The 25,656-nt window shown below is 37.2% G+C and overlaps 7 protein-coding genes across 10 annotated transcripts; 3 read left to right on the forward strand and 4 right to left on the reverse strand.

Moving 5' to 3' along the window:
* The first annotated feature begins 49 nt into the window (after positions 1-49).
* LOC135147107 (UDP-glycosyltransferase 92A1-like) lies at positions 50-2,305 on the forward strand. The gene has a single exon (XM_064079733.1). The coding sequence runs from the start codon at positions 576-578 to the stop codon at positions 2,055-2,057; it is 1,482 nt and encodes a 493-aa protein (XP_063935803.1). The 5' UTR covers positions 50-575; the 3' UTR covers positions 2,058-2,305.
* Positions 2,306-2,341: 36 nt separating this feature from the next.
* Positions 2,342-5,242, forward strand: LOC135147108 (probable inactive purple acid phosphatase 16). The gene is made up of 5 exons (XM_064079735.1): positions 2,342-2,732; positions 3,269-3,484; positions 3,718-3,991; positions 4,212-4,380; positions 4,673-5,242. Exons 1-5 carry the CDS (start codon positions 2,465-2,467, stop codon positions 4,883-4,885), a joined length of 1,140 nt encoding a protein of 379 aa, XP_063935805.1. The 5' UTR covers positions 2,342-2,464; the 3' UTR covers positions 4,886-5,242.
* Positions 5,243-5,392: 150 nt separating this feature from the next.
* LOC108226575 (protein IQ-DOMAIN 12) lies at positions 5,393-9,147 on the forward strand. 4 transcript variants are annotated; one of them, XM_017401548.2, is made up of 7 exons: positions 5,393-7,038; positions 7,134-7,212; positions 7,328-7,494; positions 7,565-7,840; positions 7,961-8,170; positions 8,254-8,385; positions 8,478-9,147. In XM_017401548.2, the coding sequence occupies exons 3-7, from the start codon at positions 7,420-7,422 to the stop codon at positions 8,952-8,954; spliced, it is 1,170 nt and encodes a 389-aa protein (XP_017257037.1). In that variant the 5' UTR covers positions 5,393-7,038; positions 7,134-7,212; positions 7,328-7,419; the 3' UTR covers positions 8,955-9,147. The 4 variants fall into 4 exon arrangements, with proteins under 4 accessions (XP_017257037.1, XP_063935804.1, XP_017257042.1 ...); XM_064079734.1 differs by having other exon boundaries at positions 7,349-7,494; XM_017401553.2 differs by having other exon boundaries at positions 5,393-6,865; positions 7,190-7,212; positions 7,349-7,494.
* A 553-nt stretch (positions 9,148-9,700) lies between these two features.
* On the reverse strand, positions 9,701-11,300 carry LOC108225587 (glucan endo-1,3-beta-glucosidase, acidic-like). The gene is made up of 2 exons (XM_017400491.2): positions 11,126-11,300; positions 9,701-10,831 (listed from the first exon to the last, which is right to left on the reverse strand). Exons 1-2 carry the CDS (start codon positions 11,193-11,195, stop codon positions 9,822-9,824), a joined length of 1,080 nt encoding a protein of 359 aa, XP_017255980.2. The 5' UTR covers positions 11,196-11,300; the 3' UTR covers positions 9,701-9,821.
* A 1,282-nt stretch (positions 11,301-12,582) lies between these two features.
* LOC108226278 (glucan endo-1,3-beta-glucosidase, acidic-like) lies at positions 12,583-13,632 on the reverse strand. Its single transcript, XM_017401222.1, has one exon. It carries the CDS (start codon positions 13,630-13,632, stop codon positions 12,583-12,585), a length of 1,050 nt encoding a protein of 349 aa, XP_017256711.1.
* A 4,815-nt stretch (positions 13,633-18,447) lies between these two features.
* On the reverse strand, positions 18,448-22,213 carry LOC135147333 (glucan endo-1,3-beta-glucosidase, acidic-like). The gene is made up of 2 exons (XM_064080433.1): positions 21,974-22,213; positions 18,448-19,557 (listed from the first exon to the last, which is right to left on the reverse strand). The coding sequence occupies exons 1-2, from the start codon at positions 22,041-22,043 to the stop codon at positions 18,548-18,550; spliced, it is 1,080 nt and encodes a 359-aa protein (XP_063936503.1). The 5' UTR covers positions 22,044-22,213; the 3' UTR covers positions 18,448-18,547.
* A 2,090-nt stretch (positions 22,214-24,303) lies between these two features.
* On the reverse strand, positions 24,304-25,488 carry LOC108226279 (glucan endo-1,3-beta-glucosidase, acidic-like). The gene is made up of 2 exons (XM_017401223.1): positions 25,428-25,488; positions 24,304-25,343 (listed from the first exon to the last, which is right to left on the reverse strand). The coding sequence occupies exons 1-2, from the start codon at positions 25,486-25,488 to the stop codon at positions 24,304-24,306; spliced, it is 1,101 nt and encodes a 366-aa protein (XP_017256712.1).
* Positions 25,489-25,656: the final 168 nt, after the last annotated feature.

Raw genomic sequence — 25,656 nt, forward strand, 5'->3', positions numbered from 1 at the left:
ACCTATATGACCCCAGGGAAAGGTAAGAGATTAACACAACTGAAACAGTTTGCGAGAAAGCACTGAATATACATTTCAAGATGTCTTAGTAAAAGAAAAAGAGTTTCCTTTTTCTTATACGGTAGTAAGAGGAAATCATTCATGAATTTAGTTAATCAACTAAGCAAAGTCGTGAAAGCAGTAGAACTTTTATATACTTGGACCGTGTTAATCAGCCACTAATTGAATTAATTATATGTTTAGTTCCTTTCAGTTTTCTAGACCTGTATATGGAAATGTTGGTGGCAACTTTGTTGTGGTATAAACATGTAAGTCACAATTGTGTTTATAAATGCTCTACCTTTCTGCTCATGTTTAACATTTAAATTCTCATGTATCCTCCAGAGCCCAGTTAGGCGTGGCAGTAGTACTCTTCAGTGTTGGCCTAACAGTTTGGTACTACAGTTCCTTGTAACTCTTTGTAAAAATTACTACCATACAGCAATAGTTGTGTAATAAAAAACCTTTATATTTCTGGTTCCTTGATCAATATCTCCTCCATAACTTATTTTCAAGAATCTACGATTTCCACTGAAATGGAGGAAACAGACCAGAACATAGTTATGTTCCCGTTCATGGCACAAGGTCACATAATCCCCTTCTTAACTTTAGCTTTACAGATAGAAAAGATGGGCAACTACAAAATAAGATTTGTAAGCACTCCTCTCAACATCAAAAACCTTAGGAAATCTCTCCCTCCAAGCTCAACCATCCATCTTGTTGAAATTCCATTCGACAGCTCCAACTATGGCCTTCCACCAGGTCTTGAGAACACCGATGCTGTCACGTATGACCTTATGCTGGACTTTTTTGAAGCTTCTCTATCACTCAAACCCCATTTTAGAAACCTTCTCAACGATCTCATCACTGGCGGGGATCCACTGCTTTGTGTCATAACTGACATGTTTTTCGGCTGGACAGCAGACATTACACATGAGTTTGGTGTTTTCCATGCTATTTTTAGCGGTTGTAGTGGCTTTGGCTTGGGTTGTTACTATTCCTTGTGGATGAACTTACCACACAGGAAAACAGAGTTTATGGAGTTCAGTTTGCCAGATTTTCGCGAGGCTGGAAAAGTTCATGTCACACAACTTATGGATATTATGTTAAAGGCTGATGGTACTGATCGCTGGTCAAAATTTTTGGTTTATAATCTTTCTTCATGGGTGAAATCGGATGCAATTATGTTTAATACAGTTGAAGAGATAGATGGGATTGGTTTGAGTTATTTTAGAAGAAAGTTAGGTTTGTCTGTTTGGCCAATTGGACCAGTACTTCCATCAGTAGATAATCGATCTCGAGGTGGAAAAAATTTCGGTGTTAGTTCTGATGTATGTATGAAATGGCTGGATTCGAAGCCTTTGAACTCAGTTTTGTATATCTCATTTGGGTCACAAAGCACGATCTCTGCCTCACAGATGACACAGTTAGCTAAAGCTCTGGAAATTAGTGGCAAAAACTTTATCTGGGTTGTTAGGCCTCCGCTAGGATTTGGTATTAATGCGGAGTTTAATGCTGAGGAATGGCTTCCGGAGGGAATGACAAAGAGGGTTGAAGAGCAAAACAGAGGACTGATCGTCTCTAGATGGGCACCTCAAGTGGAAATTTTGTCACACAAGTCTATAGCAGCGTTTCTGAGCCACGGTGGATGGAATTCGGTTCTTGAATCGCTGAGTTATGGAGTGCCAATAATCGGCTGGCCATTGTATTTTGAGCAGTTTTTTAATGTGAAGCTCTTGGAAGAGGAGATCGGGGTTTGTGTTGAGGTAGCTAGGGGGACTCAACTTGAGGTCAGGTGTGAAGAAATAGCTCATACGATAGAGACGGTCATGAGGAATGATGGTAAAGGGAAGAAAATGAGAGATATAGCTTGTGAAGTGAAAGCAGTGATTGAAGATGCAATAAGAGATGAGGAGGATTACAAGGGATCCTCTGTAAAATGTATACAAGAGTTTCTCAATGCAGCATTGCTGACTAAAGAGTCAAGGACAGAGGATGCTAAGGTTGGAAAATTATAAGCAATAAAATCCATAGTTAGTTATTGTACTACTTATAAAAGCTTCACTCTGGTTATGCTCATTTCAAGTACTGTTTTATTAGCTAAAAAACAGATGATTTTACTTGTATTAATCCAGTGCATCGAAATTATATATTATTTCCCCGGCAAAGATCCATGGATGGTGCGAAACTATCCAAGAAATTCAAGATTCCAAACTCTGTAAATTTGTTTTCCTCTAAGTAATACAAAAGCAATATATTATAATTTTATCTAACGATAAAATACAGCATATGATTGAGAGTGGATGAGGAATATTACTCGCGAATATTTTTGTACTTGCAACCTCACTAGCTTGCCTATATACTTCATCGTATATTTTCCCTTACTCTATACTGACAAGTTTTTTGTTTAAACATTCATTGGAGGATGATCTTGTCGGGTATCTTTTGTGCCCTTGTTCTTTTATCTTCCCAAATTTTTACAGTCAGTTCCGAAGAAAATCTTGATGCTCACCGGGATGTTACTCTCCGCACCAAGGCGGAGACGTATTTACAGATAAGAAAAGGGTCATCATTTAAGATTGCCATATTTGCCGACTTGCATTTTGGAGAGGCCGCATCGACACTTTGGGGTCCACAACAAGATTTGAAGTCAGCAAAGGTCATGTCGACGATCTTAGATAATGAACACCCAGGTTCCTTTTCTTTATTCCTTCTATTATGCTTATCTCCTCAATCCTTAATACTGATTTATCAGTTGTGACTTGTGTTCTAGTTTGCGTGGTACTTTTTCTATAAAATGGGAGGATCTGTTTTAGTAACGAAGACTATCTATTTGACTTTGTAAGAACATCCGTAACCTGCTTGTTTTCTTATGCAATATATCGAGTATAATTATCTACTGATAACCAAGTTACAAATAAAGTGATAGCAGACATCTATGAGTTAATACATATTGCTTTATGTGTTGGCTGCTGAGATGCAGGCCACACCATTCCAGAACTTCGAAGCCGCTTACTACAGCTTGAGTTCTTGATCACAATGTAACAGATTTTAGTACTGCTGAATGTTGTATATCAAGAAAGTCAAATTTAAAACGAATAGAACCAATGGAGAATCTAGACCCATTAAAGTCAAAGAGTGACAACTAAATACTGAGGCCTCAAATCATTATGACTATGAAGGGGAAATTTTTTAATAGAAAATTTGCAATAACTATGTGTCCTTGCAGATTTTGTGGTTTATCTTGGGGATGTCATTACAGCCAACAATATACCAATTGAAAATGCTAGCTTGTATTGGAATCAGGCATTGTCCCCTACAAGATCAAGGAACACACCATGGGCCAGTGTGTTTGGGAACCACGATGATGCATCATTTGAGTGGCCGTTAGAGTGGTTTTCTGCCTCTGGAATTCCTCCAGTAGATTGTCCATCAAAAATTTCAGGTGAGCTAGAAACTGTAATGACGAAGCTGTTCGCTGCAGATAGTATCACTGTAGATTTGCACACTTGGAATGTAGTTAATATAATATACCATCAGTACAGCTCAAGAAAATCAAAATATGATACTGTACTCATATTATGCAACTCATCCAGTTTCACAAATAAACAAATGTTTTTAGCAAGTTGTGAAAAGAAGACGTCTCTGGGGTGATTCAAATATATTTTTTGGTTTCAGGAGAGGCATGCAGCTTCAAGGGCACATCACGTCTGGAGCTGATGAAGAACGAGATTGAACAGAACACATTTTCATACTCTAGAAGTGGTCCTAAAAATCTTTGGCCAAGTATATCTAACTACGTCCTCCAGGTTTCATCATCTAATGATTCTCAAGTGCCAGTGGCGTTCATGTACTTCTTTGATTCTGGTGGCGGGTCATACCCCGAGATACTATCAACTGCTCAGGCAGAATGGTTTCGTGTCAAATCTCAACAATTAAATCCTGATGCAAGGTTAGCGAAAAATCTGTGCTCTAAATATTCTGCTTTTCGGTGGACACAACAAATGTCTTTCCTCTGTTTCATTTAGAGGAAAGGGATGCCTACTTAGGAATAGGTAGTGTACCACCCGAGTGTAGTGATACAAAAATTATTTGTTGATTTGATGAATGGAAAGAGAATTCATTGTTTTCTTCTGCAAATTCTCAGCAACCATTTTTACACCAATGTATAGGTTGCCAGAGATAATTTTTTGGCATATACCAAGCAAAGCCTACAAGAAGGTTGCACCAAAGTTTAAATTTCATAACCATTGTGTGGGCTCAATGTTCGGGGAGACTGTAACTCCTCAAGAAGCTGAAATGGGGATAATGAAAATTCTTAGGAAAAGGTCTTCTGTCAAGGTATGTACATAAATTTTTTATCTATCATATATCTTAACGACGCTTATTGTCAAATGGGATAATGAAAATGATATTCAAATCTTAAAGTTATTACTTGTAACTACTAGACCTTGGAGTATGATCTTAAATGACGAAGGAATATGCTGATGAAATTGTTACAAATATATGGACATGATCAATAAGGTTTTCTAAGTTCTTGATTAACTTCCATTTCAAGGTTCCTGAGATAAGGGTTCAGTTGATGTGCTTTTGGGAAATGTGTCCAACTATATAATCTCATTTTATGGTGTAGGCAGTATTTGTAGGTCATAACCATGGCTTGGATTGGTGCTGCCCTGACAAAAAGCTGTGGCTATGCTTTGCAAGACATACTGGTTATGGTGGATATGGCAACTGGCCCAGAGGATCTAGAATTCTGGAGTTAACCCAGGACCCCTTCTCAATAAAATCGTGGATTCGGATGGAAGATGGCCATAAACACAGTGATGTTCTCTTGAGCTCTTGACATGTTGCAACCTTCTATTCTCTTTCATACTCAAGATCTCTACGGAAGTAAATGGTCTATTTCAGTCAAAGAAACAGAATTGCCTGCTTCTAAAAACTGATGAATGATAAGAAACATGCGTTTGACACACGATCTCTTTTAAATGGTCAAAACAGTATATCACTTCAATCATGGTGCTATTTGTGAGTAGATTGGTTTGGTTTTTATGTGCTTTATGAAAATTTTTGAATGGCTATCAGTTGATTACTTGGTTCAATTTAGTTACTTGGCAAAGCCAATGCCAGCAGTATAATTATATATAACTGGAACTTTGTAATCAGCCCCTACTCAAATAAACTATGTGCTTAGTTTGTTTCATGATCGTTTAGCATTTCAAATCCTCATGTTCATATATGGTTCCTCCTCGTGGTTTTAAGGTTCCAGTCTCTGATCAAAAATTCAGTGTAACTAGTAACTACTCACCCTTCTGCCAAGTAGGTACAATCTGGTTAAACAGCAAGGGAAATTGTAATATGCTATAAAATCAGTCGCTCTCTTCTCCTAAAACACGAAACTCTGAATCTAGGAGAATACTTTATATGCAAGTTCTGCTCCGAAACTAGGAGAACAATAAGGCATATATGACTTCACCAGTGCATTAAAATTAGGTAGCTATATGAGGGATGTAGTTTGAAAACCTTAAATGCTACAATGTGATGCAAGGGTTAAAATTTTCATGTGTTATCTGTTATAAGTATTTAAGAAATACACATAAAGGTTTGCTTTTAATTATGGTGAATGACAAGAAATAGACAGATCTAGACTTCTAGTCTGCACAGAATCTGGGCTCAGAGCTTAAACCAGAATAAACTGTCTTTGGATTCTTTAGTCGTATAGATACAAAAAATTAAGTGTTATACCAAACGATGATGAAAGAGAGCCGCGTAAACATGTTATTTACCACTCTGTTCTCATGATTGCTCTAAGCTTCCAGCTCAAGGCAGCATTTTGAATCATCATGTTTATGGGTCCTAATCTTTATTATAGAAGATCATTAACCTCCCCACATATGCAGAAAGAGGCATGATAAAGTATAGTATTGCTTATACATACTTTGAACTATTATTGATGTTGGTACTTTATTAAGGGTTGTGCGCATAATTATAGTGACAGGTATCAGGTAACATCACTCTGTTACATAGCTGCATACAGATTTTTTTTAAAGGCAGGTCTCATATTATATACCTTGTGCTTTTATCGTTTTTGAGCAAATACATGGCAAACTTTACAAATTTATCTGAAAGAGAAGATTAATCTAAAAAGTCACTCACTCTTCTCAATATATTGTTGGGGAAAAAATCAAACTCTCATCCACATGAAGAATAATTATTGAAGTACCCATAAAAAAAAGCGAGGACATGCATGTTAAGTAAACAATTCATCTAAAACTTTACAGTGTTATACGAAGACCGTATATATTATTCAACAATGCATGTATTATATTTCAAGTGCGGGTAATTGACAAACTTGTGAAATTCTCATTCTTCTGTGCTTCCTCCTCAACTCATAGAGTGTGAAAAATAGCATTTCAGATCTATTTGCAACTCTTCATTTTTAGGAATTTTGTTAGCTAGAAATTGCAGGTTTACATTTTTGCTGTAGGGGGAGGTAGACCCATATTTGAGGATAACTTTCTGCTTGCCAATAATTGAAAAGAAACTAATAAGAAATTCACAGTTAAACTCTTCACATGGCTTCATCACAATGGAAGTGAAACTGATCTTATTGTTATCTTTTAACAAATAAAAGAAATAAACCTTACTCTAGTCCACATTCCCCACCATGAAATTTCTGACCAGTGACATGCTGATAATAACATGCATCCTTTTCATAGAAGTTTCTATCAAACATCTTCTTTTTCTCCTCAACTTCAGTAGTTGTGAATATAAATAGGTGTATATATAAGTCACTCCTCGCCAGAGGATTCCTCGATGAGAAAGGGTAAGTTTCTTTAAACCGAGCATACTGATTTAGATTTCTATCTTCATTAATGTTTTCTTCTGTACGCAATCATTATGGAAACTGACATTCTCCTAAATCTGTGCTAAATTTGAGAATGACATTTAGCTGTAATAGTTGCAAGTGGCTATCAAAGAGGACCGCAGACACTCATTGTAATGTTGCTTAGTGTTATATATTTATTGAAATTTAGCTTTTGCGATTGCTCTGTCATACTTATTCCAGGTTAAACACCATCATTTTCTTACAGCTAATACCAGTGTTTTGTTTACATGATCATTACTTGAAATCTTTTCTAAATTTCAGGGTTGGGAGCCTTTTTATTTAAGGTACGCCTTCATTCACATCATTGGAGAACTTTTAAACTTTCTTATGGTCAAAGTATAGATCATGAAGATTGTATCAATATAATCACCGCTGATATTTTTATTTTTTTGTTTATAGATTTGGTATATTTTGCTGCAGTTTTTGTTTCAAAGAAGTGAGAGATAATCACTGGTGCTTGATAGGTGACATTACATAAACTGAAGTCATTGATGGGAAAGAAAATGAGTTGGTTCAGTGTCCTAAAGAGACTTTTCAATCCTGGTGAAAAGTTAAAAGACATTAAGGTTGATCTAATGTTAATCTCAATTTTGGCTTTTTTGGGTGACAAAAATCTAACGACTCTATATGTTTCAGAAAACAAAGAGTTCGGGATGGATTTTTAGGAGCTTAAAGTTGAAGCAATGCCCTTCAATCGAAGTGCCACAGATAACATTAAGTGAAGCATCTGAAGAGCAGAGAAAGCATGCCGTGGCTGTTGCAATTGCAACGGCTGCTGCAGCTGAAGCTGCAGTAACTGCTGCAAACGCTGCAGCAGAAGTTGTCAGGCTGACAAGAGTCCATACTGTTATTGGGAAGAATAAACAGCATTTGGCTGCAATCAAAATTCAAACATCTTTTCGGGCATATCTAGTGAGCAACACAAATACATGCCACAGAAATACACTATGATACTTCGCTTAGAATATATGTATAGAAAATACTTATTAATCCATATGTGTTCCACATTTAAGCGTATTCACAATGTTACAGGGAAGGAAGGCATTGATGGCTCTGAAGGGAGTAGTACGGCTACAAGCTGTCATACGTGGGCAGAACACTAGACGACTAATCCTCACTCGTTTGAAGTCTCTGCAGCCTATTGCGAAACCTCAAGTTCATCGAATTATAATTCCTCAAGTTGATAAAGATTATATTACAATTTCTAATCCCCAAAAGATTTTGCTGAACAAGGATAAGAAGGTACCAGTCTCAGCTTGTCATTTCTATATGTACACATGTATATTATTTCAATCTTGCTGTTTCTATCTAATTTTTTATTGCAGACTGGCTGCACAATTGGTAAGAACTGGGAGGACAGCATGATGTCAAAAGAAGACATGGAAATTTCATGGTTGCAAAAGATAGATGCTATTGCAAGAAGAGACCGAATGAAGAAATATTCATTTTCCCATAGAGTAACTTCCGATTTGTTAACACTCTATATATTGCTAGTATATTTGTGTTTAAATTAGGAAACTGATGTTAACATTGGATATCCTTTCTCCAGGAGAGAAGGACTAATTTAACTCTGGATAACTCAACAGACCAAGATTTAAAGAGGAGGCCTTGGTTTGAGGAATGCCAAATAGACAAGTCAAAATCAGCAATTTATTCAGATTTAATTGATATTGCTACATACGGAACTAGACAACATAAAATGAGGTACGGTGGCCTTAAGGATGAAGCACCGGAGGTTTTAAACTCGTCCCTAGCACTCCCAAGAAGATCATTCTGTGATGCTAATATAAAGAAGTACTCAAATACAGATGACAGTTCTTTGCCAAGCTCTCCTAAATTTCCATCTTACATGGGTGCCACTAAATCAGCCAAGGAAAAAGTAAGATCAGCAAGCACCCCCAGACACAGGTTAGGACATGATGAGCCTTTTGTTGTTCAGAATTCAGTATGTTATAGTTCTAAGCTCTCTTCTTGGTCTTCTGTTGATGGGGAAATTGTCGGCATCACTAGAAAGAGTAGTACTTGACATCACTTCTTCCTGATCAACTGTAATTATATCATGTGGTTTCCATGTTGAGTTAGTGATGTGATTTCTGTGCTGTTAGAATTCAATCTAAAGGGCGCTTCTTAAAGTCGCAATGTGAAGTGTACCAATGTTGTGAAAAGTTCCATTTACTAGTAAAAGACAGGCCTTTTTGAGACAAATGACATTTTAACAGCTTGTTTTCTTGCTGCTCTTAGTTATATAGTTTATGTGAACGAAATACTGAGAGGACTCATTATAATGAACCTTTGCAAACAAATTGATAATTGATCATTACATAGATAACTCATCAGAATGAAACTAGCTCACTGGCTGCTCGCGGAATACATAACTTGCAAAAGCATTACAATATTATAAAAAAGTATAGTAAAAAACCGTCACAGAAAGTAGTCAAACTGCGTCGGTTAAAGGTTAACCGTAGCATAAGGTAGAGCCTTTAAGGTCATTTGTTAAATAACCGACGCTGTAGACACTTTAAAGCGTCGGTACAAAAGAACCGACGCCTTTGAGAGGTATAAGCGTCGGCTAAATAAACAACCGACGCCGTTGACCCAGCCAAAATGACATAAAGTGTCGGTCAAAATAAAAACTGACGCTATTGAGTACTTAAGCCACGGTCTTTATAAAACCGACGCTGAAAATGCGACGCCAAAAGTGTATTTTGTATAATATTTCTGATACTGTGTTTTTGAGTTCAGAAAAATTAAAATGGAACTGAACACACTACAAAAGTTGAAGCCATTGGGAGCATCTTATTAAGAAGTGGTCACGTACAATCCTCGGAGATACATGTTCAAACTTTATTATACATACAAACTGTTACATGTCCCCTAATATCAGTGACTGTCTTTAAAAGTTGATCCGGTACTTGGCTTGTTTATTATTCCAGAAGATGCCCCAGTGCCTCAGATTCTCTTCGCTCTTCCTGTCCTCATCAAACATAGAAAAGATGTAAGTCTCTATACGCTTCTTAGGCCTCTTCGGTGTTCCACTGTTGCGTACATGCCTAATCAAGTTATTGTTGTGAGTCTCCGCGTTTTGATTGCTCGCTGCAGGTCCTCCGGCTGTAGGCCATCCGACTTCAGAAACCACGATGTCTAAGGAGTTTCCACCAACCTTCTCCATGGCAGAGTGTACGCTATCAACCATGGCATCAAATGCATTCGTATACCTCAGCCATGCATCTTGTACCAACATGTTTGAAGACCTCATGAGAGCATAATCAAGACGAGCGTCTCGGTTGCCTTTCCCTTTGTTGATTTGTAGAGGAATGTCTTGCTTATTGTGGATGTAGCTGAAGTAGGGGTGAAGGTTAACTAGCAACGGAGTGTTGCCGGTTTTTACAAGGAACTGAATAATCGGCTGAATAAATTGTCGAACTTCGGGCCTGAAGTTGCCACTTGAGGGTGGGAAAGATTGGGCGAGGACTTCTGATTGATCGATGGCGGTGGAGACTCTGATTCTGTTTTGTAATCCAAACGCCGAAAGAGCGTTGCGGATGTTTTGCATTGCTGGGAGCAGAAACTGCGCAAACCGGGCGTTCTGAGAGTGGAATGGAGTGATTCCATTCCCGACAGCAATGAACCGGAAGTTAACGTTGGAATAGTCTATGACGTTCCCTTGGACCCACTCGTGGGCGTTCCTCTGGTCGGACGCCACCCAGTGAAGGTGGTCGTTGGGTACGCCAAGAATCACTTCGATACCGGAGTTCCTGAGGGCTTGGAGAGCGTTACGGTCAGGGCTATAGAGTCTCATCCTCCGTATCTTCATCGACTGGGCTAGAGGCACGGCTTCTTGTGCGGATGGTTGATTGTTGCCGAATGATCCGTAACACACACCCACATCTTGCGGCCCAGCACCTGCCGAACAACATATAAACACTCAACAGTTAATATTTCGAAAAGATTACTCAAGTATCATCACATACAGTGGCCGTGAATCAGAAATGAGTAGTATTAGGTGTATAAAATTGTGTATAGAAAATTTGTATATAATTATGTGACAATTGATGTGGTTGGTTTTAATTGAGCTTGTTGATGTAAATACAGAGAGCTCAATTTAATTAAAACCCACCACACATTAGTATGTATAAAATTTTGTATACATTTACGTGAACCAAGTATTTTCCATGAGAAATATGTGTTTTAGAGCACCTGAAGTAGCTTGCAAGAAGGCAAAGAGCGAGGAAAGTAGCAGCAGCAACGTGGTCACCTTTGGAGACATATTGTGGAACTTAACTACTAGACTTTGGATGGATGGAGCTTTACCTAAAGCTTGAAGCAGTATTTATACAGGGAAAGAAAGAGGATCGAGTTGGCTCGAGATTGTTCGGAAGTTTGTACATAATAGGCGCCAGCAGCGGCATGCCGCATGAATTCATGCAAAGTTGATAATAATGGAGATGAAGTATCAGATAACTATGGCCTAAAATTTGTATACGTGGCGAGCTACAATAATTTGTTTGAATACGTGGCAATATAAATATATTATAAATCAACAAAATGATATATTCTATAAAAAAAGTAAAAAGAAAATAAACATGTTACGCAGATGATTGTTTGATTTTATATATGAAAAATGCTTGGTGCACATAATTGTGTACAAAAACATGTACATAATGACATGTGGTAGATTTTAATTGGATGACCCCCTGCATTTACACCAACCATTCCAATTAAAATCCACCACATTACTTGCCATATCATTATGTACAAATTTTCTGTACACAATTATGTCCACCTAGCATTACTGTATAATATTTTCTCGACAAATAATATCCGAATGCTAGCTATTCTTGCGTAATATTTTCCTTTTCCTATGCCATCGACTAGAATGGACTAGAACCTACGCTACTGTATAATTACTTTCTCGACAAATAAGCCTTATAACCTAATAAATTAATATTTGTTTTAATAAATTTTCGGGGTGAAACAAGATCGAACCATGACCTAGAACAGCTCTTAACCATTTGAATTATCCAACCGTGCTTCTGTACAATTGTTTTAATTATAAATAAAATGTTGGCAATGTACGGATCGACCCCATATTTTAAATGAAACTATTTCCTCTTACAATTAATTCACACAGCAATTTAGATTGAGTCCAACGTACAAGTAATGAAAAATAATTTTTAATATCGGAGTACGAGTTTTGTCCAGGCTACAGCTTGGACATAAATTTTAACTCTATTTTGACAATCTCTCTACTCGGTATTGCAAGTTTCAGAGTTATTAACATATATAAAATAATTAATAAAATTATTAAATAATTATATTATTATATTAATTTTCTTATAATAATAACTTTTCTTATCATTAGAGTCGGCTGTATATATATATATAGATCTCACTATTGAGTTGGAGTACATTATAATAAAATGGTTATTTTTTTTATCGTTTCTCCGTGCTTTATCACACATGAATTTGGATACTTAATGTTAGTATTCAAAGAAATCAAGACTTAATAAAAGTGTCATTAGTAGTAAAGTAGTTATCGGAAATTGTTGAGCACACAATAGTTTGATTTTCATAGCTTCGATCCTGTGAGCCACGGTTACACAGAGAAGATCCTTATTTAGTACATCTATAATCTATATACTTGGTCTTGCATACTACTGGCTACTGAAATTAATCCGATACTTGGCTTGTTTGTTGTTCAAAAAGACTCCCCAGTTTTTGTTGTCTCCCCTCTTGTCTTCATCGAACAGGGAAAAGATGTAAATCTCGATAAACTTCAGTGGCCTTTTCGGGGTACCAGCGTTGCGCACATGATGAATCAAATTTTTGTTGTGAGTAGCCGCAATTAAATTACTAGTGCCTTCTCCTCCTGCTGTTGGCCATCCGATTTCAGACACGACCACGTCCAAACCGGCGCCATTAGCCTTCTTCAGCGCAGAGTATACACTGTCGACCATAACATCGAATATATTCGTGTAGGCAAGCGGTCCATCTTGCACAACAGGACTTCGACGCTGGAAAGTAGTGTATTCTAGACGAGGATCTTGCGATGTTGTAGTGCTCTTCTGTAGATCACGAGGAATGTCACCCTTATTGTATAGGTAGCTGTAGTAAGGGTGTAGGTTCACTAGCAAGGGTGTCCTGGTGTTAACCAAGAAACGAATGACGGGATCAAAAAATTGTAGAAACGCTGGATTGAATTCGGCTTGGGACGGAGGGGAAGTGTTGACAAGAGCATCCGATTGGTCGATTGCGGTGGTTACTGGGATATGATTAAATTGCGCAGATGTGGATATTGAGTTCTGGATGTTGCGCATAGCCTGAAGGAGAAAAGGCACGTATTGCGGAGTTCCTGAGAATTCGTATGGAGTGACCCCATTGCCAACAACAATATACCTGAAGTTGACATTCGTGTAATTCTTGATGTTTCCTTGGATCCACTGGTCCGCGTTATCTTGGCTTGCGGCCACCCATTGAAGCTCCCTGTTGGGGACACCGAGCATAACTTCGATTCCGGTGTTTCCAAGGGATTGTAAAGCATTATGGTCAGGGCCGTAAAGTCTAATCCTTTTGATGCCAGCAGATTGGACAACAGAAACAGCTTCTTGGGCGGAGGGTTGATTGGTAGCAAATGTTCCGTAGCACACACCTACTGGCTGCGGTCCTGCTTCCGGGCCATGTCTTACTGTCGCGCCTAATTTCATAAACAGAGAGAGTAGAATAAAGACATGAAATTTAGTTTTAAACATTAGTTAGATAGCAACATGGATGCAAAAGTACTACTACATATTCTGTGAATTTGTATACCTGAAGTGGCATGTAGGAAGGCAAATATCGAGTAGAATAGTAACAGCAGCCGAGAGAGCATAGTGGTGTTAGAGGCCCGTGGCATAATCTGGGTGTAAGTCTAGTTGAGAATAATTACAGAGAAAAATTGTAATCATATATATAGACGAAATAGATAAGATCGAGTGTGCGGGAGATAAGATCCAGACTGTTCTCAAGTCTGTTGGTATTACGCATGCTGCGTGCCGCATGAAATTTTTTTGGCCAGGTGTAAGACATCCAAACTAGATGAGTGTGCGCGAGTACGTGTGGAGTCACCGTTTGGCATTTCTAATAATACTCTTAAATTATTTTTTAAAAATAATATAATATATGATTTGTAATAAATAATTATTACATAGAATATTGTTAGAGCTCTAACTCGATCTAATTTTTTATAATTGCTTTTTATCCATATTCTATTATTATTATTATTAGGGAGAAAAGTAAGAGACAGAATAAGAGAAAAGTGAATAGACAATACGTATAGACGACTATCACGTCTATGACCGATACAAAATATTGCTTCGTCAATTATCTATATCTTATTTCATAAAGGGGTAATTAAGGAGTAAACATACCATTTTATTAAAAGAAAGTGATCACGTATAGCTTCTTTTATTTAGAACCTACAGCCATACATGCCAACGTTTATTAGACATAAACATAATACATTCATGTTATATTATCAAAACTGGAAACTGAGCTGATACTTCGCTTCCTTGTTGTTGTTGAAGACTCCCCAATGCCTCTCAAATTCCTCGGAATCTCTTTTATTCTCATCAAACAAATTGAAGATATAAGTCTCGATACGCTTCTGAGGTCTTTTTGGAGTTCCATTGTTGAGTACATGGTTAATCAACTTGTTGTTATGGGTTGATGCATTTTCAATAGTAGCCGCGTCACCCCCTTCAGTTGGCCAACCAATTTCAGACACGACCACGTCTAAAGATGATCCACCGGCTTTCTCTAGAGCGGAATGTACACTATCAACCATGGCGTCAAAAACATTTGTGTAGCCAAGCGGTCCATCTTGTATAATTGGATCTTGACGTTGGAAAGTAGCATATTCAAGGCGTGGAGTTTGTCCGCTGTTGCCATGTGCATCCAACTCTGATGGAATATCTGCCTTGTTGTGCACATAGCTAAAGTAAGGGTGGAGATTTACCAACAATGGTACGTTGTTATTGTTTACTAGAAATTGGATAATGGGGTCAATAAACTGTCTAACTTCTGGCCTAAATTGACCCTGTGATGGTGGACAAGATTGGATGAGAATCTCAGATTGATCAATGGCAGTGGTGACTCTGATTTTATTTTGGAACCCACACGCCGAAATTGCGTTCTGGATGTTTTGCATGGCTTGGAGAACAAACTGCGCAAACTGAGAAGTTTGATCGTGGGCTGGAGTTATTCCATTACCAACTACAACGTACCTAAAATTAACCTCTTGATAATTTTTGATGTTGTCTTGAACCCACTGATTAGCGTTATCCTGTGAAGAGGCCACTGATTGAAGTTGTTCGTTGGGGACGCCAATCACAACTTCAATTCTTGTATTTCTAAGAGATTGTAAAGCATTATGGTCAGGACCATATAGTCTCATTCTTTGAATCCCAACGGACTGGATGAGAGAGATGGCTTCTTGAGCTGTTGGTTGATTGTCAGCAAATGTTCCATAACATATACCTACAGGTTGTGCTCCTTGTTGACCGCAAGATTGTTGTCCTTGTCCTTGTTGGTTTCCACCTTGTTGACATTGGTTGCTTCCAGCTTGTTGACCTTGTTGTTGTCCCTGTTGATTTTGGTTACTTCCACCTTGTTGACCTTGTTGACTTTGGTTACTTCCACCTTGTTGTCCTTGGTTGCTTCCACCTTGTTGCCCTTGACCTTGTTGGCTACCACCTTGTTGTTGTCCTTGTTGGCTTCCACCTTGTTGACTTGTCTGACCTTGTTGGTCTCCACCTTGTTGGCCTTGTTGGTTTCCACCTTGTTGACCTTGTTGGCTTCCATCTTGTTTGCCTTGCTGACCTTGATTGCTTCCATCTTGTTGGCCTTGTTGTCCTTGTTGGTTTCCACCTTGCTGGCCTTGATTGCTTCCAGCTTGTTGGCCTTGTTGTCCTTGTTGGTTTCCACCTTGTTGTCCTTGTTGGCTTCCACCTTCTTGTCCTTGTTGGTTTCCACCTTGTTGTCCTTGCGATTGACCTTGTTGGCTTTGTTGTCCTTGCTGACCTTGTTGACCGCATTGGGATGCCTCTCCTACTTGTTTGCCACAGTTTTGTTGATCTCCTCCCTGTTGGCTACCTTGTTCGACTTTTGGTGGTTGGTCTTGATTGCCACCAGGTTGTTGACCACTTCCTTGTTGGGATCCTGGTTGTTGGACTTGTTGGCCACTAGGCTTTTGACCACTTGGTTGCTGGCTACAAGGTTGTTGGCCTCCAACTTCTTGTCCGCATGTTGGTTGGGCTCCAACTTGTTGTTCGTTAAGCAGACGAGAACCTGCTTTAATTAAATATACAAGCAAATTATGATACTTATATAAAATGATATAATCATTAATTACATAACCAAGTTATTATAATATATTCCTATGCATTTGCATAGAAATGAAATTACTATTAATCCGAGGAGTTTAGTGATACACGTACCTGTAGTAATATGCAAAGACCCGGTGACAAGTAAGGAAAGTAAAAGTAACACAAGAGGGATCTTGGAATGCATTTTATTTAAGAACTTGAGGCTAGTTCTAATGGTGTTTTTTATATAGAGGAAACGTTATTTTTTTTTCTTATGATGATATGCATATAAGTGCGTCCTATTTATAGGGTAATGGATAATGTACCTGGCCAATATTATGGGCATATTAACTTGGCAGGCAAAGAGGGACAGATGGCATGCATGCAGGGTTGTTTGTTATATGAGAAGTAACGTGTTTAAGTTTCTTTTAGTATGTGGCTTGTTCTCTCACAAAAGTGATAGCTATGAACTTATGATAAACTCTAATGAGTTGTACACACCAAAGTTGTTCACATGCATACAGGGTTATTTACTATATGAGAAGTTACGTGTTTAAGTTTCTTTTAGTATGTGGCTTGTTCTCTCAAATAAGCGATAGCTATGAGCTTATGATAAACTCTAATGAGTTGTATACACCAAAGTTGTTCACATTAATTTGTATCTTAGATTCGGATTTTTTCTAAAATTGAAATATATGTGGCAAAGTGAACAAATGACAGCTATGGCTTAAGTCGTATTTTTTCTAAAATTAGAATACATGTGGCGAACTGACCAAGTCTTTCGAAAAAGAAGCCAATTTCAACAAGAAATACTATTATTCCTTTTTCTTCCTCCATTCACCGCGTGATAATTTAAGATATGAATTCGTCAAATACAGATGACAATTCTTTGCCAAACTCTCCTAAATTTCCGTCTTATATGGGTAGCACTAAATCAACCAAGGAAAAAGTAAGATCAGCAAGCACCCCGAGACACAGGTTAGGACATGATGAGCCTTTTGCTGTTCAGAATTCAGTATGTCATAGTTCTAAGCTCTCTTCTTGGTCTTCTGTTGATGGGGAAATTGCCGGTATCACTAGAAAGAGTAGTACCTGATATCACTTCTTCCTGATCAACAGTAATTATATCAAGTGGTTTCCATGTTCAGTTATTGATGTGATTTCTGTGCTGTTAGAATTCAATCTAAAGGGCGCTTCTTAAAGTCGCAATGTGAAGTGTACCAACGTTGTGAAAAGTTCCATTTACTGGTAAAAGACAGGCCTTTTTGAGACAATGACATTGTAACAGTTTGTTTTCTTGCTGCTCTTAGTTATATAGTTTATGTGAGCGAAATAATGAGAGGACTCATTATAATGAACCTTGACAAACAAAATGATAATTGATCATTACATAGATAACTCATCAGAATGAAACTAGCTCACTGGCTACTCGCGGAATACATAACTTGCAAAAGCATTACAATATTATAAAAATGTATAGTAAAAAATTTTATAATGTCAAATTTTTTTAAAATATTTATTTCGAAATTCTTTTATAATATAACTACTTGTAAAAATGAATTTCAAAATTATAGGCAAAAGTATATCATAGATTAATATAGTCGAAAAAATATTATAAGAAATAAAATAATGTTTATAATATTGTAATATAAATTCAATTTTATAAATAATCTAGAAATTATTATGTAAAGCATTTTATATGATAAAATACACGTGAGAAGACCTGGCTTACTGGATTCTCGTGCGACGGGTAACTCGGAAAAGCAGATAACGTCAGTAACGTTGGTTAGAGATTAACCGTCAAAGCAAGTAGTCCAACAGCGTCGGTTAAAGGTTAACCGTAGCATAAGATAGAGCCTTTAGCGTCGGTTGTTAAATAACCGACGCTATAGACACTTTAAAGCGTTGCCATAAAAATAACCGACGCCTTTGAGAGGTATAAGCGTCAGTTTAATATCCAACCGACGCAGTTGATCCAGCCAAGATGACAAAAGGTGTCGGTTAAAGTAAAAACCAACGCAATTGAATACTATAAGCCACGGTTCTTTGTAAACCGACGCTGAAAGTGCGACGCCAAAAATGTATTTTGTACTAGTTTAATATTTCTGATACTGTGTTTTTGAGTTCAGAAATTAAAATGGAACTGAATACACTACAAAAGTTGAAGCCATTGGTAGCATCTTATTAAGAAGTGGTCACGTACAATCCTCGGAGATACATGTTCAAACTTTATTATACATACAAACTGTTACATGTCCACTAATATCAGTTACTGTCTTTAAAAGTTGATCCGGTACTTGGCTTGTTTATTATTCCAGAAGATGCCCCAGTGCCTCAGATTCTCTTCGCTCTTCCTGTCCTCATCAAACATAGAAAAGATGTAAGTCTCTATACGCTTCTTAGGCCTCTTCGGTGTTCCACTGTTGCGTACATGCCTAATCAAGTTACTGTTGTGAGTCGCCGCGTTTTGATTGCTCGCTGCAGGTCCTCCGGCTGCAGGCCATCCAACTTCAGAAACCACAATGTCTAAGGAGTTTCCACCCACCTTCTCCATTGCAGAGTGTACACTATCAACCATGGCGTCAAATGCATTCGTGTACCTCAGCCATGCATCTTGTACCAACATGTCGGAAGACCTCATGAGAGCGTAATCAAGACGAGCGTCTCGGTTGCCTTTACCCTTGTTGATTTGTAGAGGAATGTCTTGCTTATTGTGGATGTAGCTGAAGTAGGGGTGAAAGTTAACTAGCAACGGAGTGTTGCCGTTTTTGACAAGGAACTGAATAATCGGCTGAATAAATTGTCGAACTTCGGGCCTGAAGTTGCCACTTGAAGGAGGGAAAGATTGGGATAGGACTTCTGATTGATCGATGGCGGTGGAGACTCTAATTCTGTTCTGTAATCCAAACGCCGAAAGAGCGTTGCGAATGTTTTGCATTGCTGGGAGCAGAAACTGCGCGAACCGGGCGTTCTGAGAGTGGAATGGAGTGATTCCGTTCCCGACAGAAATGAACCGGAAGTTAACGTTGGAATAGTCTATGACGTTCCCTTGGACCCACTCGTGGGCGTTCCTCTGGTCGGACGCCACCCAGTGAAGGTGGTCGTTGGGTACGCCAAGAATCACTTCGATACCGGAGTTCCTGAGGGCTTGGAGAGCGTTACGGTCAGGGCTATAGAGTCTCATCCTCCGAATCCCAACTGACTGGGCTAGAGACACGGCTTCTTGTGCGGATGGTTGATTGTTGCCGAATGATCCGTAACACACACCCACATCTTGCGGCCCAGCACCTGCCGAACAATAAATAAACACTCAACAGTTAATATTACGAAAAGATTACTCAAGTATCATCACATAACGGTGGCCGTGAATCACAAATGAGTAGCGCTAGGTGTACAAAATTATGTACAAAAAATTTGTATATAATAATATGACAATTGATGTGGTTGGTTTTAATTGAGCTTGTTGATGTAAATACAGATAGCTCATAATTAAGACCCACCACATAATAAATGTATAAAATTTTGTATACATTTACATGAACCAAGTATTAGGACCACTCAAAATTCCAAGCAAGGATTGCCACTCGCAGAAATCTCATTTCACTTTTGTCCTCTCTGGACTCTGGTATAGTTTCTTGCTGTGTTCTAGTTCGCGGAGGGTCATTGTTCGTCAACAAGTAGATACTCTTTTTGTCCTCCGAAGTGATTTAAATAACATATACGTGTTATGAAGATTCAGAAGAAATCGGTCAACTGGCCACTCGCTGTGGTCTCTCTGTACGGTTTTTTCTGTTGAAAATTGTGCATCTCCTTCGCCTTCATCGTTGAGTTTTATGAAAAAGCTCGATTTGCGATCTCTTTTCTCGTCAGAATTCCGATCTGATGATGATTTACGGGCTTTATTTTAAGATCGGTAATATCATATTTTTATTTTATTTGTAATCAAATTCTCTCCGTCTCTTTAGAAGGTACGTCTTTTTTTTATGTTTGTTGTGTGTTTTTCGTTTGTTTTATTAGTTTTATATTTTACTATGATAGTAGATTTACATTAGTGCATGTTTATCCTCTTCTCTTCTTATGTTGAGGTAGTATAGGGTTGTTTTAGGTGATTGGATTCTTTTCTAATTCGTTGAAGTTTGTTCGAATTAAGTTGTTAATTTTGTTGAGTCTATCCAACTTGTTTTATCTTGGCCGGATTTAGTGTGGTTGGTCACAATATTAGTCGAAAACGGAGTTTTGTTTTAATTTTTATATGTGTTCTTTATGTTCTTGGTAGTTCTTGGTTGGTGGATGTGTTTAGTGTGTGTTTGATCTTTCAACATTATAAGTTTTAGTTTTTAAAATTGTTTTTAGCTGCATGTACGAATAGATTATTGATTTGTTATGATTTGAATATCAAATGTTTTAATTATTGGATAATTTTATATATTATACATGTATATGTGTTAGTGTGCAATAATTTTGGATAGGAAGGAATTAAATTCTTCGGTTATAAATTAGATGGAATTAAATATTCATATACATATTAGGAATAATTGATGGTATTCATGTTTTTGAATAGAGGTGTGTTTGGTAAGTGTTTTTATGTGCTTTTATTCGTCTTAAATGGCATATTAAATTTGTTAATTTATTAATTATTAATTAGAATTTATTGGATGCCATAACTGATGGCTTTTATTTAGGTCTTGATTATGTTCAAGGAATTTGTACTCCCTCTGTCCCATTTTAACTGCTTTTGACTTTTTTACACGTATTTTAAGATGTTAAAAAAATTACATCTAAACATGATTATTTTTTATAAAATTTATATCAAATAAAAGTTTAGAGTCTAAACTTTTATTTGATATAAGAATTGAAATTTTTTATTGAGTATAGATATTGTTTTTTTACACCTCAATATACGTGTTAAAAAGTCAAACATCAGTTAAAATGGGACAGAGGGAGTACCATTTTTTGGGTGGCCATAATTGATGGCATATATTTTTGGACCATTATGGGTTGACACGATTATTGTCCTAGATGAATATTGTACGGATATTTTGTTTTGGATTAATAATTGGAATATATTATTTCTTATATTTTGTGATGCTAGTGATAACCTTTGCTGACTAATTGGATAATAAAAATAAACTTATGTTGATTGGGTTTTAAATATTATTTAAATTTTTAATAAAAAATTTATAGAGAATGATTAATTCTTTTCATTCGTTTCCTAACAAAAATTTTAAATTTTAATCTATGTATTTTTGTCCTCGTAAGGAAAGATTAGTATTTATTATGATTTCTTTGTGTGTCTAACCAAAGTAACTTACTTTGGTTAGACATTATAACTTTTCATTATTGTATCATATTTTTATAATTTCTAATTATACTCTTATGTTTGAATAAGTTGTTATATTATTATACTTTCGTCAGGAATTATATGTTATATTTGGGTTTAGTTTCCCCCACATATTTTTTTACTTAATTTATCATTCTTATGTTTGTATTTGTTTGCTTTGATTTTCAGGAACTTGGAAAAAGACCTTACGGGTTTTCTTTTCGGACTTTAAAGTCTTATTATCTAAACGTCCGGAGATATTTTGCGTATCTTTCGGTGCGGCTTATTGTATCTATGATACAACTCATCTACGAGTATGTAGATCCTGACAAAAAAAAAAAAAAAAAAAAGTATTTTCCATCAGAAATATGTGTGTTAGGGCACCTGAAGTAGCTTGCAAGAAGGCGAAGAGAGAGGAAAGTAGCAGCAGCAACGTGGTCACCTTGGGAGACATAGTGCTATAGCAGTGGAACTTAACTACTTAGACTTTGGATGGATGGAGCTTTACCTAAAGCTTGAAGCAGTATTTATACAGGGAAAGAAAGAGGATCGAGTTGGCTCGAGATTGTTCGGAAGTTTGTACATAATAGGCGCCAGCAGCGGCATGCCGCATGAATTCATGCAAAGTTGATAATAATGGAGATGAAGTATCAGATAACTATGGCCTAAAATTTGTATACGTGGCGAGCTACAATAATTTGTTTGAATACGTGGCAATATAAATATATTGTAAATAAAAAAATGATATATTCTATAAAAAAAGAAAAAAATAATAAAGATGTTACGCAGATAATTGTTTGATTTTATATACTCTCTACATTCCAAAATAATAGTCGCTTTGACTTTGTGCACGTATTTTGAGATGTAAAAAACACATACTTCCACACATTATTTTTGAAATTTTTTTTTCTGAATAAAAATTTAACATCTCTATTTTTATTCAGAAAAAGAAATTTTTAAAAATAATATGTAAAAATACGTTTTTTTTCCACCTCAAAATACGTACACAAAGTCAAAGTGACTATTATTTTGGAATGGAGGGAGTATATCCGTATGCTAGCTATTCTTGCGTAATATTTTCCTATGCCATCGACTAGAGAGGGACTAGAACCTACGCTACTGTACAATTGTTTTAAAAATAAATAAAAGGTTCTGGCAAAAAAATAAATAAATAAATAAATAAATAAAAGGTTGGCAATGTACGATCGAACCCATATTTTAAATGAAACTATTTCCTCTTACAATTAATTCACACAGCAATTTAGATTGAGTCCAACGTACAAGTAATGAAAAATAATTTTTAATGTGGGAGTATGAGTTTTGTCCAGGCTATACAGCTTGGACATAAATTTTAACTCTATTTTGTTTAACTCTCTACTCGGTATTGCAAGTTTCAGAGTATATTAATTAACATATATAATATAATAATAAAATTATTAAATAATTATATTATTATATTAATTTTCTTATAATATATAATAACTTTTCTTATCATTATCTAGAGTCGGCTGTACGATCTCACTATTGAGTTGGGAGTACACTATAACGTACAAAATGGTTATTTTTATGGTGGTGTTTGGCTACGGCTTTTAAGCCGACTTCTGGGCTTATAAGTTGGAAGCACTTATTTCGTACTGTTTGTGTAATAAGTCAAGAAGCACTTATAAAAAGCTAGGAATGCTAGCTTTTGTTTCAGGACTTCTGCTTATTTGTCAAACACTTTAATCACTTATAAGGCTTGTCTGGCTTCTAACTTCTACTCCACTTATTTATTTTAAGCAAGAAGCACTTATTTTAAACTCATCCAAACGGTATCATTTCTCCGTGCTTTATCACACATGAATTTCTTATTTGGATACTTAATGTTAGTATTTAAAGAAATCAAGACTTAATAATAGTGTCATTAGTACGTAGTAAAGTAGTTCAAGACTTAATATGCAACTCCAAGAATTAAATAGTCGTTTTGATGAGGTGAATACTACATTACTTCTCTGCATTTCATGTTTGTGCCCGGATGATTTGTTTGTTGCTTTTGATAAACAAAAGTTAATTCAACTTGGTGGGTGTTATCCTGAAGACTTTTCTCCGATTGAACTCCTGACCCTTGATGACCAACTTCAGAATTATATAACCGATATGCTGTCAAGTATTGAATTTTCTGATTTGAAAGGGATTACCGCTCTTGCCAAAAAAATGGTTGAACTAGGAAGGGACAAAGTGTATCCTCAAAGTGTATCCTCTGGTATACAAGTTACTAACATTGTCTTTGATCTTGCCAGTGGCAACAGCAAGCGTGGAAAGAGTATTTTCAGGAATGCATCTTGTTAAGACAAAGCTGATTTCGCATTGGAGATCAGTGGTTAAATGATAGTTTAGTTATATATATCGAAAGGGAAATTTTTGATTGCGTTGACAATGAACTGATCATGCAGCGATTCCAAAACATGAAAACTCGTCGTGGAAACTTGTAATATTATCACATGAACTTGTAAATATTTTTGCTATATATTTATATATTTTGTTTTGTTGCTGGAAATTTATATGGTGCCCCCACTCGCTAAAAGTCCTGGCTCCGCCACTGCTGTGAGCCACGGTTACACAGAGAAGATCCTTATTTAGTACATCTATAATCTACATACTTGGTCTTGCATAGTTGCACGCCCAAAATTTATTAGACTTGTACTGGACTGCATATATAAAGATAACTGTTGAAACTACTGGCTAGTAAAATTAATCCGGTACTTGGCTTGTTTGTTGTTCATAAAGACTCCCCAGTTTTTGTTGTCTCCCCTCTTGTCTTCATCGAACAGGGAAAAGATGTAAATCTCGATAAACTTCAGTGGCCTTTTCGGGGTACCAGCGTTGCGCACATGATGAATCAAATTTTTGTTGTGAGTAGCCGCAATTAAATTACTAGTGCCTTCTCCTCCTGCTGTTGGCCATCCGATTTCAGACACGACCACGTCCAAACCGGCGCCATTAGCCTTCTCCAGCGCAGAGTATACACTGTCGACCATAACATCGAATATATTCATGTAGGCAAGCGGTCCATCTTGCACAACAGGACTTCGACGCTGGAAAGTAGCGTATTCTAGACGAGGATCTTGCGAGGTTGTAGTGCTCTTCTGTAGATCACGAGGAATGTCACCCTTATTGTATAGGTAGCTGTAGTAAGGGTGTAGGTTCACTAGCAAGGGCGTCCTGGTGTTAAACAAGAAACGAATGATGGGATCGAAAAATTGAAGAAATACTGGATTGAATTCGGCTTTGGATGGAGGGGAAGTGTTGACAAGAGCATCCGATTGGTCTATTGCGGTGGTTACTGGGATATGATTGAACTGCGCGGATGTGGATATTGAGTTCTGGATGTTGCGCATAGCCTGAAGGAGAAAAGGCACGAACTGGGGAGTTCCTGAGAACTCGTATGGAGTGACCCCATTGCCAACAACAATATACCTGAAGTTGACATCGTGGTAATTCTTGATGTTCCCTTGGATCCACTGGTCCGCGTTATCTTGGCTCGCGGCCACCCATTGAAGCTCACTGTTTGGGACACCGAGCATAACTTCGATTCCGGTGTTTCCAAGGGATTGTAAAGCATTATGGTCAGGGCCGTAAAGTCTTATCCTTTTGATTCCAGCAGATTGGACAACAGAAACAGCTTCTTGTGCGGAGGGTTGATTGGTAGCAAATGTTCCGTAGCACACACCTACTGCCTGCGGTCCTGCTTCCGGGCCATGTCTTACTGTCGCACCTGATTACATAAACACAGTAGAATAAATACATGTAATTTAATTTTAAAAAAATAGCTAGATATATATTATGTGAATTTGTATACCTGAAGTGGCATGTAGGACGGCAAATATCGAGCAGAACAGTAGCAGCAGCCGAGAGAGCATAGTGGTGTTAGAGGCCCGTAGCCGTAACCTGGGTGTAAGTCTAGTTGAGAATAACTACAGAGAAGTGCTATGAGTGTAGATAAATTGTAATCATATTTATAGACGAAATAGATAAGATCGAGTGTGCGGGAGATAAGATCCAGATTGTTCTCAAGTGTGTTGGTATTA

Source organism: Daucus carota, chromosome 6, assembly GCF_001625215.2.
Source record: "Daucus carota subsp. sativus chromosome 6, DH1 v3.0, whole genome shotgun sequence".
Taxonomy (NCBI): domain Eukaryota; kingdom Viridiplantae; phylum Streptophyta; class Magnoliopsida; order Apiales; family Apiaceae; genus Daucus; species Daucus carota.

What these genes read in the sequence shown, in the direction of transcription:
- LOC135147107 (XM_064079733.1), top strand. Translation starts at nt 576, where the DNA reads ATGGAGGAAACAGACCAGAACATAGTTATGTTCCCGTTCATGGCACAA.
- LOC135147108 (XM_064079735.1), top strand. Translation starts at nt 2,465, where the DNA reads ATGATCTTGTCGGGTATCTTTTGTGCCCTTGTTCTTTTATCTTCCCAA. An exon ending in TTGTCCATCAAAAATTTCAG is followed by an intron (nt 3,485 to 3,717) that starts GTGAGCTAGAAA and finishes TTTTGGTTTCAG; the next exon opens with GAGAGGCATGCAGCTTCAAG. An exon ending in GGAAAAGGTCTTCTGTCAAG is followed by an intron (nt 4,381 to 4,672) that starts GTATGTACATAA and finishes TTTATGGTGTAG; the next exon opens with GCAGTATTTGTAGGTCATAA.
- LOC108226575 (XM_017401546.2), top strand. Translation starts at nt 7,420, where the DNA reads ATGGGAAAGAAAATGAGTTGGTTCAGTGTCCTAAAGAGACTTTTCAAT. An exon ending in TGCTGAACAAGGATAAGAAG is followed by an intron (nt 8,171 to 8,253) that starts GTACCAGTCTCA and finishes TTTTTATTGCAG; the next exon opens with ACTGGCTGCACAATTGGTAA. An exon ending in AATATTCATTTTCCCATAGA is followed by an intron (nt 8,386 to 8,477) that starts GTAACTTCCGAT and finishes TCCTTTCTCCAG; the next exon opens with GAGAGAAGGACTAATTTAAC.
- LOC108225587 (XM_017400491.2), bottom strand. Translation starts at nt 11,195, where the DNA reads ATGTCTCCAAAGGTGACCACGTTGCTGCTGCTACTTTCCTCGCTCTTT. An exon ending in CTTCTTGCAAGCTACTTCAG is followed by an intron (nt 10,832 to 11,125) that starts GTGCTCTAAAAC and finishes GTTGTTCGGCAG; the next exon opens with GTGCTGGGCCGCAAGATGTG.
- LOC108226278 (XM_017401222.1), bottom strand. Translation starts at nt 13,632, where the DNA reads ATGAAATTAGGCGCGACAGTAAGACATGGCCCGGAAGCAGGACCGCAG.
- LOC135147333 (XM_064080433.1), bottom strand. Translation starts at nt 22,043, where the DNA reads ATGTCTCCCAAGGTGACCACGTTGCTGCTGCTACTTTCCTCTCTCTTC. An exon ending in CTTCTTGCAAGCTACTTCAG is followed by an intron (nt 19,558 to 21,973) that starts GTGCCCTAACAC and finishes ATTGTTCGGCAG; the next exon opens with GTGCTGGGCCGCAAGATGTG.
- LOC108226279 (XM_017401223.1), bottom strand. Translation starts at nt 25,488, where the DNA reads ATGCTCTCTCGGCTGCTGCTACTGTTCTGCTCGATATTTGCCGTCCTA. An exon ending in CGTCCTACATGCCACTTCAG is followed by an intron (nt 25,344 to 25,427) that starts GTATACAAATTC and finishes TTATGTAATCAG; the next exon opens with GTGCGACAGTAAGACATGGC.